The sequence below is a fragment of the Dasypus novemcinctus genome, chromosome 2, assembly GCF_030445035.2.
Source record: "Dasypus novemcinctus isolate mDasNov1 chromosome 2, mDasNov1.1.hap2, whole genome shotgun sequence".
Classification (NCBI taxonomy): Eukaryota; Metazoa; Chordata; class Mammalia; order Cingulata; family Dasypodidae; genus Dasypus; species Dasypus novemcinctus.
The window spans coordinates 139,190,346-139,205,668 of NC_080674.1; the positions used below are offsets into that span (position 1 = coordinate 139,190,346).

Consider the following 15,323-nt stretch of genomic DNA (forward strand, 5'->3'; position numbering starts at 1 on the left):
GGACATGGCCTCTAAGGCGTGGCTTCCTCGTGCAAGGGCAGCCAACCCCCCCAAACAGCAAAACTTGCCAGGGCCACAGGTGCAGGGCACACACAGTCCCTGAGTTCTCCCGGCTCCCAGATGCTTGATCACCTGAGCCCAGCGGAGCATCTGCACTTCAACCCCATCAGTTGAGGCTGAATCATCCCACCCAGTGCGGGAAGCTTCTCTCCTATCCTGGGGCCACCTGCAGAGGTGTGGGCCTTTTGTGAAGCAGACGACAAGCGCCAGGAGTACCACAGGTACACCCTTTTGTAAAACAGCCTCCTTCCTCCAGACAAAGACACGTGTACGGGGACGTCCAATCACACCAGCACACCCTCAGAAATGTACACAGGTGTTCCCACTCCCACGTGGACATGAAGCTCAGGGCATGGGGCAGCTTGAGCCGGATCCCATGTGCAAACAAACTCGTGCTGCCTTCTCCAAACTCTATTGTGAAAATCAAACACTTGTCACACCCTAGAGAACCTGTGACTTTACCAGAAGCAGTTTCTGCTTCCACCGAGGGACCTCTGGAGCTGGCGGTGGGGTGGGCACGGCACCGTGTGGGGAGGTGAGCCTGGAAGACCTCTCTGAGAAGCCGTTGTCCCCTCTACCTGGTGTTCATGCAGCCACGACCCCGCGGCCGGTCCCCGGGAGCTCCTGGTGCCTCCTGTGGGGAGCAGCCTGCCCTCCACAGAGAGGTGAGGTGAGGACATCAGGCTCACATAGCCCAGAGGGAAGAGTCACTCAGTAAGGTGGTGCCGGGGTCGGAATTCAAATTCAGGGCCCAGCCTCCCCCGCAGCCTCAGGGTTGAGGATGGCTGTCGCTGTCCATTGGGAGCTCCCCATGAAGGAAAGCTCTGCAATCTTGCTGCCTGGACATGCACATGCTTACCACTCTCTCTGGCCCCTTGCTGATGACTCTGGGTCCTTGGTGGACCTGGGTGAGCTGTTGCAGGCCCATGTCATTAGGTTGGAACCCCCCTATGTGGACAGTGGGCAGGCCTGTGAGGGTCCCTCTCACACTCAAGTCCCTCACTGTAGCCAGAGGAGGGAGCTCTGGGAGGAGAAAGGGGAAGGCTGGGGCTGGAATGGACCACCGGGGTAGGCGAGGCCACCCAAAGACCTCCAGGGTAACAGGCAGGATGGGGAACCTGGGGTCGCAGCCGTGGTCTATGCCCCACCCTGGCCACTCTGGGTCAGGAAGTCCAAGCTGTGCCCGGAGGCCCCTCACAGGGCAGAGACAGCCTCGGGCTGGTCAGACTGCCCAGGGAGGGTTGGAGAGCTCCCAAGGAGACCCGCTGGTGGGCTGCTGGTTCTTGAGAGGCTCGTTAATGAAAACCCCCGAGGCTGACCACCTAGGGGAAAGGCTCACAGTTCCCATGTGCAGCTGATAAGGGCCAGGAGATTCCACAGTTCAGGTAGTTCCCCCGCCTCCCTGGCGTTTTGTGGTCACCATTAATCATTTCCTCTAACTGTGTATATAAGAGCTCTTTTGCCAGTGAGCCCAGTGCTCAGAGAGAAAGGCTAAAGTCCTCAGGAGGATGTGGCTGCAGAACCTGCTTCTTCTGGGCACTGTGGCCTGCAGCATCTCCGCACCCACCTACGACCCTGTCACCGGGGCCAGGAGGCATGTCAACGCCGTCAACGAGGCACTGAGCCTCCTGAACCTCAAAGAGGACCCTGCTGCTGTGCTGGTGAGAGAGGGAGGGAGGGAGGAAGGGAGGGAGGGAGGAAGGCGGGCCTCCGCCCCTACTGCCCTGCTGGCCCGAACTGATCCCACCTGTCATCTTGATAACATGACATTTTTCTTTTCTACAGAATGAAACAGTGGAAGTTGTCTCTGGATTTTTTGATCCCCTGGTAAGATGCTGCTTTCTGACACACCTTCCCCAGGGCTACCTGCTCTGGGGGGTGGGGGTGGCTTCATTTTAGCCGGACCTCACAGGGTTGTCCACTTTCTCTCTAGTAACTGGCCGCCAAAAGGAGGAGGGCAGTGTCCTGCTGCCCCATGAGGCTGCTGACCTTGTCCCTGTGGCAGTCAGCTGAGCCCCTTTGGTCAGCGGAACAGCAATGGGCAGACCTAGCATTCAAGGGGCTAGGGGCCATCAGGGGGCAGGTGGGTAAGCGGGGGTGACTTTATGCAAGAAGGTTGAGCTTAGGCTACTCTGCCCTGAGACCCGAGGCATGTGGAGACAGGGCACAGGGGTTATTTAGGAGCCATCCCCACTCACATGGCAAGTCCGGGTGATACCCTGCCCCGCCTCCTGCTCCCCAAATGGTGGGGGCGATTGACTTCCTTTCCTGGGGACAGTGACCCTCTTTAGGTGCCAGGCCAAGGGCATGTGGCTGCGCTGGCTGAAGGTGGCCCAAGCCTGGGAGGGGTGGAGGGCCAGCCTCGTGCCTGCAGTGGACAGGGCTGCACCCAGCGTGATGAGCCGGAAGTCATTCCGTGCCCTGCCAGGAATGACTCTTGGGGAACGGGGATGAGAATGGGGAGGAGTGATGGGGAGTCTGTCCTGTGTCCACCCAAGAGCCTGTGCCCACTGCTCACCAAAGACGGACCTTTCCCACAGAAGCCCACCTGCCTGCAGACCCGCCTGCAGCTGTTCAAGCAGGGCCTGCAGGGCAGCCTCCGCAGGCTCGAGGGCCCCCTGACCATGATTGCCGAGCACTACGCGCAGCACTGCCCCCCCACCCTGGTGAGTGCCCACAGCAGGGCGCCTGTCCAAAGGCAAGGTCCCCGGGAGGAAGGCCTCGGTCCAGGAGGGTGGGGACTGGGTGGAGCGAGACCTCTGGCGGTGGCCGTTCAGGACCCCAGAGGGTTTGCAGAGAAGGAGCTACCCATTTGCAAGGCTAGCAGTTAAGGCCGAGGCACCTGGGAGCCCACAGCGGCCCCTAGTGATGAGCGGCGGCTCTTCTTGTTCTTACCATCATCATTAATAAGGTCAGAGGTGGGGCAAACCCACGGAAGTACAGGGCTGGCCCAGGTCCAGAGGAAGGCCGGCGCCCCAGTGCCACCTCCCAACAGGACTTTCCCCTGGCCCCACGTGGGGAGCCTGGATTGTGTGGAAGCAGGAAGAGGGACAAACCTGGGAAGGACACAGCCCCAAACACTCCTGCCCCTTCTGGGCCTCCACCTGCGGCTCCAGGCCCTGGCGGGGATAAAAGCAGCCGTGGTCCAGCTGCCCAGCCAGCCAGCTTTGGTCTGGAGCAGCCAGGAACTGGCCCCTGGCTGCGCCCCGGGCCCCCTGCCATGGGCAGAGCTGTGTACCCCTTGGGGAACCACGGGTGGCAGTAGTGTCACCTGACCTAGGTCAGTGGGCGGGCCCCAGAATGGGCCTTCTGATCCCTGAGTTCTAAGAGGCAGCACAGAAATATGCTGGCACTTCCCGGTGCAATCCACTCACGCTTGTTTTCTTTATTTTTTTACAGGAAACTTCCTGTACAAATGAAACTATCACCTTCACATATTTCAAAAAGGTCCTGGATCAGTTTCTACGTAATACCCCCTTTGATTGTTGGGACCAGAAATGAGGCAGCCAGGGGCAGCCCTGGAATTGTACCTCACAGATTGCTTCCTCCCAGCTACCAAGAGCCAGCAACTGAGGAATTTCACTTGAAGGGACCATGGGATGGACCACGCCGGCCCTGATTCGGGCATGGGAGGGGCGGGGGATCTTTTGCACTGGTGGGGATTGGGCGTACTTATTTATATATTTATGCATTTTTATATTTATTTATTTATTTATTTATGTGTATTCTCCATATTTATTTGAGATGTTGTACCATTATAAATTATTAAAAATCTGTTCTTATTATTTGCTTCCTGGTTTGTTTTTCTTTGAGGTACCAGGGATTGAACCCGGGACCTTGTGCGTGCAAAGCAGGTACTCAGCCACTGAGCTACATATACTCTGCGGAAGATTTATTTTTAATAATGAGCAAATGCTAGTGGTGTCCCTCGTCCACACAGCTTGGGACGGGGGAAGCTGGGAGGTAGGAGAGGAGCAGGGGGTCTGCAGTGGGCTGGGCCCTGTCTGAGGGGCAGTCCTGTCAGAGCAGAGGGGAGGCCAGAGTCCCACCTGGGCGAAGCGCTCTGCTCCCTGGACGGGCTTCCCTGCATGCTCAGGGCTCTCACCTCAGAGGAAGGTTTTTCAGGCTTACCTGGAGGTCTGAGCCACAATCCCAGCTGGTGCCTTGCCCCAGAGAAGGCGCATCATCCTTCCTGGAGGGGCCTGCAGCTTGGCTGGTCATGGCCCGCAGGCAAAGCACCTGCGTCCCTCGAAGGCCCTGGGTCCCGCCCCCACTCTGCCCCTACACACTCATCCCCACAAACACACACAAAGGGCTTCAGCCCCTCCTAAGGTAGATCAGCCAATAGAAGAGCTGTTCAGAAAAATAAACCAAACCACAGGGTCACTGCTCAGCATGTTTACTTAACTTTCCCCCAAACTGGTGATCTTAATCTTTGAGAGTCAGAATGTAACTTCGCAATTTGTTGGTACTTGACTCGAATGTGGCATTTTTCTGAACGGCTTTTTAGTTTTACATGACATTTTGAATCCAATCCGTCACTTTTCCCTAAAATTTATGGCCTGAATTCATGCTGGCAGCTGCCCCCTCCCCAAATTTGTCAGCCAGGCTGCAGGCCTGTTCACGAGCATGCTCGCCTGTGGCCCTCCTGAGGACATGGGGACTGTGAGGAAGGGGGTGTATCCCCAGGTCTCTGGTGGGCAGCCAGGGACCAGCCTTCTCCTGGGCAGGTGAGCCTGGGACGCTGGCTTGTGTGCCAGCCCCTTGCTGTCCCCACCCTGCCAGCTCCTGCCAACAGTGCAGTGACGGTCACACACCCGCCCCACCACACAGGCCCAGAAGTCATGACTCCAGGCTGGTTACAAATAAACATTCTTAGACCGAGCCTGAATTTCAGTCAAGACAAGAATCCACAAAGTGTGCTGTGGTCATAGAAAATGCATGAAAAGCACATCTTGCCCAGTGATAAGGCCCTGCCTGTCTTCTTTGTCAGCCAGCGATGACTGATAAGAAATGTAGCATTTCCTTAGACTCACGTATATAGGTACCCGGCCCCACAGCCACGCTGCCAAGCCCAGGGCTCGGACCAGCTCAGAGCCACCTTCAAGTGACACCATGCACCTGTACGTGCTCCTGGCTTGTGTGCTGTGGGGGTTAGAAAGCCATTCCGTCCCAATGAAGATTTCACCTGCATCTTCCCAGAAAAATTACACAGAAATCTGTGATGAGATTCAGAAAGAACTTTCAGCCGACCACGCTATGTACAAGGTAAGTCTGGGTTTTCATAAAGATATTTTGCTCTCAGTGGCTCTTTGCGTTTCTGACCAACTTCTCCAATTTCCAGGGTGCCTACAACAGTCCCCAGAATACCAGTGAGGTAAGGAGCCCCTTTACCTTTCTGACCACATTTAACAAGGAGAGAGAGAAGAGCAAGGGGCATTGGCATGAGAAATCTGAGGCGAAACCTGGCTGTTGGGGAAAGAGCCTCCAGCTCAGCCAACAGATGAGCCAGTGGCCAGGCCTGGGGGAGCAGAGCTTTGGGGCCCACAGGGGAGGCTGGGAGCTCTGTCCATGCTCTCTGGCCACTATCTTAAAGCAGCCCTGGCCCCAGGGAAAAGCCAGACCCCCACTGCCTCCACTGCACGGCCCTGCAGGGTCCACGGGTCTCCTGTGGAAAAGTCAGGGTAAGTCTGCAGAGGGTGGGCCTATGGCTCCTTCTGGCCAGGGCGGCCAGGGGTGGATGAGGTCAGAGGTCGGTGGACACCCTCCTGTGTCCCCCCACCATCCAGTGTCCCCAACCCTCTTTCAGGAGCCCTGCTATGGGGAGTTCACAAAGAATTTCATCTCCACCTTGAAGAATCTGTCTGAACGTAACAGCAACGAGCACATAAATAAAATTTATAAGGACATGAAAGAACTCATCCACATCTGCTCAAAGCTCAAAGTAAGTCGCAGTTTGCTCCTAGGGGAAATCAAAACATGATTTTTCTGCCACCAAGGCTAGGAGCCCAGCAGGACAAAGGGCTTCTTAGGGACCTCACTTGCCACATTTAAGGCCTCAGGTGCTACTCTGGGGCCAAACAGGTGACTCTTCTCTGGGACTGTGTCTGATCCAAAAAATGTCCACTCACTGTTGGGGGCACAAGGGGATGAGGGAGCTAGAAGTGGGAGGGCAGAGATTCAGAGGTCCTTCTGGAGGTTTCTGTCCATGTCCTCTGGTGTGGAGCAGGCCAGAGCTGGGCTAGCTGTGGACTTGGCCTGAGGAGAGGGGAAGGCCACTCAGTGCTGACCCCCATCAGGCAGCCAGTCCAAGCTTGCTGCAGTTTGCCCCTGCCCTTTGGGCATCTTCTGGGAACCCCTCTGGAAACCCATGATGAGGGATGGGCAGTGGTAGGAGGACATGTGTTGGGGAAGTGATGAGGGCTCCTCTCCCTTTGCCCACCCCTTTGTCGGGCCCCTCTGAATCTCACCCTGCTTTGCCTCACGTCCCTGTCCCGGGCAGCTGTGGGGCCTGCCCACAACCTCCTGGCTCTCTCCCCTGAGGCTCTGGATGGTCCTTGGACCCCAGCCCCCGCTATCACCAGGCAGTCGCCAGTGCCTCCCCTAAGTCAGATGGAGATGGTCTGGGGGTGGCGGACCTATAGAACTCTATGGCTGGGAGGATAAGAGTTGGCTGTTATTTTTATGTTTTCTGCTGAAATGATGACTTAAAATCATGTTTCTTCTTTAGCCAACAAAATTGCCCAAGAACTGTATTATTGAGCAAAGTAATTTCTCACGGTTCAAGGAAGCCTTACGGAGTGTGGTCATATCCATAGAAGGATGGACTTCATGTGATAAGATCAAGGGCAGCCTCTGGGACCCAGCCCTCTCACAGGAGCCTCGTGCACATGGTTAGAGGTGCAGAAAATGGGATTGGAGGAGCCTCAAAAAAAATTTACTGTCAGGTTGGGGTGGCAGTTTGCTGGGGCTGAGTCAGCAGATGAGGCCATGAGTGGACAATGGGGGGTTGCGGGGGGTGGGGGGAGTCTGAGGAAACTTTTGTAACTGAAACATCAGCTCCTGTTACTTCAATAAAGCCCGGGGTATGGAAACACCGAGTGAAGTTGTGGAGTCCACCCATGTTGCGGCCTGATAGCCTGGGATGGGGGAGGTGCTGTTGAGGGGCAGCTGGTGGCTCCAAAGCCCGGGCTCGTGACCTGCAGGGCCAGCGTCTCTCAGGAGGAGCCTCTGGCCCAGGATGGGGTGAGTGGGAACCCCCCTCATCGGCAGGTCCTTTGTCTCTCCAGTGCTGGTGGGCACACAATAGATGTTCCATCAATGCCTGTGCAGCGTGCTCCTGCCCCCTGCTCCCTTTGTCCTTGAGAACTAGAATCAGGTCCTTTCCCAGGCCCATCTCCCCAGCCTCAGTGAGCACCCATCCACCTCTAGACTTGAGGCTTTCCCAGCCATTCCTCTGTAAGAGGCAGTAGAGTTTCTGGGCTGCCTGGCTGACTGGGGATGCTGGGGTATGATGGTGGGAAGACCCTCCACTTCACAGCCCCGGCCTCCTCCTAACTGGCATGAGGCCCCTGACCTCTTGACAAAGCCTGAGGGCCTAACTATGGATGCACTCACCTAGATATCTCACCACCGTGGTCAGGTCAGCCAAGAGTGCACGGGCCTGGCTTGCCACGGGCTCGCTGTGTGACTGTGGACAGGTACCTCCGTCTCTCTGAGCCACGTAACCCACAAAGTCAGGGTGGACTCCAGCCCCAGATACCAGACCACAGATTAGGTTTAGAGCCTAGGCCAAGCTGCAGGGCCTCAGAACATCTGGTTCAACTTTACACTATAATTGGGGAAACTGAAGTCAGAAAGTTTGAAAGAGAGCTTCCAATACCTCTCCTGGTAAATAGGAAAGCTGGGAAGGTGGGGAGGGTGGCTGTACCATATAAAGCGGTTGTCTTCATCCCCTGAGAGCCTTAGGCCCTGGCCAAGACTACCAAACAGCACCCATCAATAGGCCCTGCACAGAGGGTCACTTTAGCTTCCGTCCAGGTAGGCTTGGATCTGCAAAGTGGTGTGGGGCTGGAACCAGGTCACTGGAGGGAGGCCATGTGGGTACTACTCCCAAGGCCCAGGCAGGCCTGAACCCACAGTTCTCTGGAAGCCTGTGGGCAGCACCACCCAGGGATCTGAAGAGGTGCTGGTATGTCAGAAGGCTGGAATTCTGGGCTGGGCCAAGAGGCATGGCTCTGACCCTTGACTGGCTGGGAATGATGCAGAGCTGCCTCCTCCTTTCCCTAGGACACTGGGAAGCAGGCCCTAATTATACCCCTACAGGAGATATCACAGTTAGGTCTGGGAGCAGGCCTGCATTGGCCCTGAGGAAATGCTGTTGGCTGTGCTGGCCCCAGCTCTGCTTGAGGTGATAGACTCACTCACATATCACACTTCTCAGGACAGTGGATGGTTCCTCCTTTTACAGGGGCCTCCTAGAGTCACCTTGACTCTCTGTGTCCATATCCCCATAGAATATCACTAGCTTTGAAGTTGGAAGCAGGAATCTGAGAAATGCTGAGTAAAGCAGCAGTGCAGCCCTGTCTCATATGCTGTGGCTTGGAAACTAGAACTTCCTTTGGATACCCACATGGCAATCTCTGTCACAGGCCACAGGTGGCCATGCCATTTGACCCAGCATTCACAGGCAAGGAGAGCCCACAGAAGGAAGAAAACTTCATCCACAGAAATGGCTAGTATGTCAGTCCACAGAAGGAACATGATGGACATAAAGGAGCATGGCAACCTGGAAAGGTGCCTGGGGAAGGTCCAGAATGGCATCGATGCCAGATGACAGCTGGGTAAAAATAGCCCCCATGGGGGCCACAGGCTGGAAGGGAATTGGGATAACTTGAGAGGTGGTAAGGCAGGTATGGTAGTTTGAGAACATATGTACTGAGAAAACATGTCCTTAGAGCTAATCCATGCCAGTGGGTGTGAATCTGTTGTGGGACGGACCTTTTGATTAGGTGACTTCAGTTAAGGCGTAGCTCAGGGTAGGTTCTAATCCTCTACTGGAGTCCTTTATAAACAGGATGAATGTGGAGAGAGAGACACAGAAGCAGGAAACTGAAGGCAAGGAAGCACAGGGCAGAAGGGAGAGCCCAGCAGACCCTGCCATGTGCCTTGCCATGAGACAGAGGAGTCCAGGATCTCCAGCAACTGGTCTTCAGGGAGAAAGTACCACCTGATGATGCCCCGATTTGGACATTTTTCTCAGCCTCGAAACTATGAGCTTACAAGCCAATAAATCCCCCTGGTAAAAGCCAACCCATTTCTGGTGGGTTGCTTTGGCAGCCTAGCAGACTAAAACAGCAGATGAGCCTTCTCCTCTGTTTTCTAGCCTGTGACAGCTGTAAACTTGACCAAGGCTTGATCTGAGGAGAGAGGCTGAGTGTTAAGGTTGGGACTTGGCAATGTGGCAGTCATCTTGCCATCCCTTGCTTAGGAGAAACTTGCATCCTCAGTGACCACAGCTAGATGTGGCTCTCAGTGGTGGCTTGTATTCCACTGACTGACTGCCCAGCTCGGTTGCTCAACCAAGATACTGATGACATGCTTGCAGTGGGAGCAGCTCCTGGCTGCATGACAGTCAAGGTACCCTCTTTCTGAGCCAGCATGGGCAGCAGAAGGAGACTGGCTGACCATCCCTGGTGGGGAGAATAGCTGTCAGCATGGGCTGGTAGCATGCAGGGAGCATCTAGGCATCCTGTCCTGTGCTTAGAGACTGGACTCTTGCCCAATTTCACAGGTGGGGACTGCACATCTGGCCTGCTCCACCCAGCCCTCAGTGGGCAGGACTAGCCCTGGAGACCAGGTAGGCCATGCTCCTGAGCCCCTACCCCTCCTGGCTCCTGGCTGCCTGTTGTAGGTGGGTGGCTGTGTCTGTGCATGTTCTTGGCAACTCCGGGTCTGCATGACTGGAAGTAGAGGGCAGGGGAGGAAACCTGTGTGCCACCCAAGCTTCTGAGCACAGTGCTTTGTCTTGAAGGCACACAGCTGTTGGTTGTGGTTCCAGCAGCTCCTGCCCTGGACCATCTCCCTTGTAACAGGGGTTTTACAGATAAGAAATCTGGCTCTTAGGTCTCTCCTGGGCCTCAGTTTTCTCATCTGTAAATGGAGGTATGGAGGCTGAGAGGTCCCAGCCCCAAACTGGCCTGCATGGACATAAGCAGGCCTGGACAGATGCAAAGCCCAGGTACCCTGAGGCCTAGGGTGGAGTGGGGAAAACCTGTCTACTGTAAGCACCTTGTTCCTCTGAGGAGAGGGGAAGCCAGAAAGCTTTCGGCAGAGCAGTCAGAGCTGGGGTGGGGGTGCACGAGGGCAGCCAGGGGTGAGGAACATCTTGTCTATTGTCTGTTTGGGCACCTTCGGCCCCCATGGCCCAGAAACGGATGGGACTTCCTCAGGACCACACAGGCTGAGCTAGACAGGCTCCTCAGTCCTGGCGCCAAAGAAGCCCCCTTCCAGAGCCCTCGGAAGGGCTGCTGTGCACAGAGCTTGCTTCGGAAATGGCTGATTTCCCTCTTGCAATGAGACCCTGAGCCATGACTGCCAGGAAAGATGCAGCTTCACAAGTTATTTTTCACTGAGGTTTGAGATAAGGGCAGCGAAACAGTTTCATGTTGCCACCACTGATGTGATCTCTTGCCCAGTTCTACTCTTTCGACCTGAGAGATGATTAATTGAAAACTTTTCTGCTTTCTCTTTTTCTCAACTTCAAGGGAAGATCAGCACAAACGTCCCAGACTCTGCCTTCAAACAGGCCACCTGAACCAAGGGGAAAGTCGACATTTCCTTCAAGACCCTGTGGTTCTCTGGAGTTGGGGGAAAATCTTTTAAAATTATTTTATTTTCATTTTATTCTGTACAAGAAAATGCACAAATCTTGAGTGTTCAGCTCAGTGAATTTTTACATGTTTTTACAAATGCAACCAGCACCTGGAGTAAAATATAGACTATTTCTCAGCACCCCAAAAGGCTTCCTGTGCTTCCCCTCCTAGTCAGTAGCCATCCTCCACCCCACCAAGCATAACCACTACTCCATTCTCTATCACCATGAATTAATTTTGCCCATTCTTTCATTTAAGAGAAATCATACACTCTTTCATGTCTGACTTCTTTCAGTATTATGTCTGTGCAGTTCTTACTAATGGCTGCATGTAGAGGTAGTCTCTTCTTTTTGTTGCTGTGTAATATTCCAAAGTACAAATATCCCACTATTTATTTTCCATTTTATTGCTTTTGGATATTTGTGTTTTTTCCAGTTTTGGGCTAATATTAATAAAACTGCTATGAACATTCTTGTTCTTATGCTTTGGTGAGCAAGAGTATGCATTTCTGTTGGAATGCTAGGAACGATGTGGAATTGCTGTGTCACAGGAAATACATAATTTAGCTTTAGTAGGTACTATAGAACATTTCCCCAAAGAAAAGTCTTTCATAAACAATGTTGTTGTTGTTTCCTGTCTTTGGTAGACACTGCTTATCCACTAGTCACTGGATCTCTCTTCTCCCCTCACATGATCTGAGGCTGTTTCCCAAATATCTTCGTCATTATTGGTAATTCTTCACTACATTGTTCAAGTCTTGCCCAACCCTCCACACTGTCACAAGCCAGTTGTTGGGAAATTAAATCTAAATCCAGCTGAGCCCTGGGCCAAGGTCAGACCTTGCTCACAGGGCTGTGGGGCCTGAGCCTGGCATGCGCAGCTGAAGTGAAGTGTGCCCCTCCATCAGAGGAGAAATCAGCCAGTTGATCACTGGCCAGTCCCCCATGCTGCCTCAGCTGCGTAGGGGCCGCCTCCACATCCAGCATCTCCTTTTGAGGAGAGCAAGCTCAAAGGGATTGTGTCTTGCCAGCAAATCATGGAGTGCAGCCCTTGTCCAGTCTCTGGCCTAGAGGCTCTGGGAGGCCTTGAGGAGAGTGTGCTGTGCTGCTGTCCTAGGCAGAGAGAACTGAAGGAGCCCTGGGTAGGATGGGAAGCATTCTGGGCTTCTTTTGGGGCCCCCACTATGTCCCTGATATTCTCAGTTTCTAGGCCCCTTTCAAATCTGTCCACTTCGTCCTTATGGCCTGGTCCTGGCCCTACCCACCACCCTCTCCCATGCAGATGACCGCCTCACCTGCCTCTCAAATGTCCCTGCTTCTCTCTCCATAGCAGCCTGATGCACTCATCCACCCATTAATTTATTCAGCAAATACCTAATGAGTGTCTACTAAATGCCAGTTGCCACGCCAGGCTCTTAGGTACTGCAGGGAACACAACAGCTGACTATTCCTGCCTGCTGGTTCTGAGTGAGTTCCAAGCCCTTAGTCTGGGCCAAGACCCCGCCTGACCACTCTGGCTCCTCCAGTCCCTGGAGATCTCCCCACCTCCTGCCCGTGTCTCCCTCACACCAGCCCTGGGCTCCAGGAACAAACCAGGCACATCTTCCCTACCATCATCTGTCCCTCTGCCTGGAATGTATCCCTAGCTAAGTGGCTGACCTCTGTCCCTCCACAGGGGTAGATGGACGCCTGGAGCTATGGTGGGTAGACAGGCCCTCTGCTGGGGCACCTTCTTCCTCCACACTTACTCTGGGGCTTGTCTGCCCACCCCTGGGCTACCACAGGGTTGCCCTCCACTGGCTCCTCAGGAGGACTTTGCTCTGACTGCCAAGGTCTTTGCTCTGACTGCCAAGGTGAACTCGCTGTTTTTTGTTCCACCCCAGAAATTGGGGGGAGGGGGGGTGGGCACAGCAGTGGCTGGCTACCTTCCAGAGTCTGATGAAAATGAGCTTCTTTTCACCTCTGATTAAAAGAAATGTTCACAAGCTTTATGGAAATCAGATGGAAAGGCAACCTGAAGTTCCTAAAGCTTAGAAAATGCAGTTTAGGGCAAAGACCAGCACCAACTTATAAGAAGGTGCTGAATACACAGGCAGGGAAGTTGTTACCATAATCCTTTTCAAGGGCATCTGAGAGGTGGGCTGGGAGGATGCCCCTGGGCCCATCCAGGAGCCAGAGGGGCTGGGAGCCCGAGGCCAGACAGCTGCCTGCTCTCTTTCCCACTTCACAGATTCGGGAATCTTCTCAAAGGAAGCAGCAGGAAGGAGGGAAGCCCAGCTCTCTGGCAATGTGTCACACTTCCTCCTGCCCAGAGTCTGGGGCAGCCCCAGTCTCTCGCGGCGGAGGGCCTGGCTCCTGCCCAGGCCCTTCTGTCTCGGGCTGGATAAGGGTGGGGTTGTTTCATGTGCTGGGAGGAGAGGCCCAGGAGAAGCAGCAGTAACTGCTGGAGCCACAGCTTGGAGTCAGAAACTACACAGTCACGCACAGTCTCCCCTCTCATCCCACACCCCAGGAAGCTATCCCAGACTGACCTCCTCAGCCCTAGGTCCCCTTCTCCCACTGGGATCCCTCTGGGGCAGTTCCTGTGGGTCCCTCCCGGTCCTCGGCCGCAACAGGAGCTCTCTTCCTCCTCAGGGCTGGGGCAGGCCTGTGCCCACCCCAGACTCACAGAAGGACTGGGAAGCAGATGGGACCTAACACCCTCTTCCACTGATCCCACCCCTAGAAATGGACATCAACCAGGGTCAGAACCCAGGCAGAGGTCAAAGGAAGCTGCAAGTGCCTCAGGCTGTGTCCTGGCTGTGGTCCCACCAAAGGTTCCTGAGCTTTCAGGTGCTCAGAGACAGAGAGATGCAGCCTCAGGTGCTACGGCCAAACAAAAATACCAGATGAGGCCATGTGCCTGAGTCCCCCAGGTACCATGAACCCCTGGTAGGAAGGAGTATCTTTCCCTAGATTCTGCCAGGCTTAAGGTTCAGCAGTCACAGGCAGACACAGACACAGCAAGCTCATGATGGACAGACACAGCTGGAAGCTCCTGGCAGAAGCAGATAGATGGGCAGACACTGACAGAGCCCCTGGCATGGACAGACAGACTCAGCCAGAGCTTGCAAAGGAGAGACTGAGACCAGCTGGGGACACTGGCAATGACAGGCTGACAGACATAGAGGTCAGATAGACAGATAGATGTGGGGTTCCTGGCAGGAACAGAGGCATGCGTGCAGGCTGTGGTCAGGGTGAAACGTGGTAGCTCTGTACTGAGCTCAGCCCCAGACTGTGCATGCCCAGAGGCAAGGCTCCCCCTCTTGGCACTGAGATTGGAGGCTTTAAAGGACTCTTTCCAAGGGCTATGATGCCCCTGACCTTACAAGTTCTGTGGAGGGAGCAATCTGTGACCATCATTGTCCTTAGAGCCAGTCACAAGAATCAATCCATTTCCCTGTCCTCTTCTCCCCTTACCAGCCCTGTGGGACAGGGAAATGCTCTCCGTATCCCTCCCAGCACCATTTGCTCCTAGTATGGCTGGCTCCATTCTTGCCATGCTTGTCCTGGTTCAGGGCTTCTTAGGGACCACTGCGTCTACATGCTGTGGGCACACAAGCAGTGCCAGATGGAGGCTGTGTCTGGAGCCCCATGGTTTTCAGAGATTGCTTAACTTCAATTGTCCAGCTTCTCCCTTCTCTTCTATGACCTCTAGGACCCAGGGCCCGAGGGCCTAAAAGGTCCTGGTCTAGGGGAAAGATGCTCGGCCAGGCGAGGACAGAGCCCCATTCATAGGTGGGGAGACTGAGACTGACTGTGACAGTCAGCTCTGATTCTGTAGTGGTTCAGGAACGAGTGAGGCTCTCCTACTTTGAGGGGATCTGTGTGCTGAAAACATTGCCCAGGCTGCCTGCCTCAGGTTGAGCACCCTGGGAAGCAGACACCGAGACAGGGATTAGCATGCAGGAGTGCTTGGGGAAGGGAAAGGAAGGAAGTGGGAGTCAGTGGAGGGAGAACCTGGATGGCAATGCAGTCACGACAAAAATCTCAGCTGACCCAAAGGAGAGTTCTGGAACCTAGTTGGACCTTCAGATCTCTAAACTGGGGCAAGGGTGCCAGGCCTTCTTATCTTCATGTTGATCAGTAATTGGATGTGGGCTGCCCCTGAAGGAGGCATTACCTTAGGTGATGCAATTTTCTTCAGCTAAGGAAATCCCCAGAGGTCTGATTGCTGAGAGCTGTCTTCCAGTAGCACTTCTAAGCTGGGGGGATAAGCCCATGACTCCTGAAGAGGGTTCTGAGCATCCACCACAGTCCATTCCTGGAGCTGCTTGAATCTTCTTCATATAGGTTCTGGGAGCAGTACCTCCAGGTTCCACTGCTGTGCTGTTAAAGTTTAAACTATGAC

The 15,323-nt window shown here is 54.5% G+C and overlaps 1 protein-coding gene across 1 annotated transcript; it reads left to right on the forward strand.

Moving 5' to 3' along the window:
• The first annotated feature begins 512 nt into the window (after positions 1 to 512).
• On the forward strand, positions 513 to 3,845 carry CSF2 (colony stimulating factor 2). Its single transcript, XM_004464125.3, has 4 exons — positions 513 to 1,721; positions 1,846 to 1,887; positions 2,601 to 2,726; positions 3,460 to 3,845. Exons 1-4 carry the CDS (start codon positions 1,569 to 1,571, stop codon positions 3,559 to 3,561), a joined length of 423 nt encoding a protein of 140 aa, XP_004464182.1. The 5' UTR covers positions 513 to 1,568; the 3' UTR covers positions 3,562 to 3,845.
• Positions 3,846 to 15,323: the final 11,478 nt, after the last annotated feature.

What these genes read in the sequence shown, in the direction of transcription:
- CSF2 (XM_004464125.3), top strand. Translation starts at nt 1,569, where the DNA reads ATGTGGCTGCAGAACCTGCTTCTTCTGGGCACTGTGGCCTGCAGCATC. An exon ending in AGGACCCTGCTGCTGTGCTG is followed by an intron (nt 1,722 to 1,845) that starts GTGAGAGAGGGA and finishes TCTTTTCTACAG; the next exon opens with AATGAAACAGTGGAAGTTGT. An exon ending in CTGGATTTTTTGATCCCCTG is followed by an intron (nt 1,888 to 2,600) that starts GTAAGATGCTGC and finishes CCTTTCCCACAG; the next exon opens with AAGCCCACCTGCCTGCAGAC.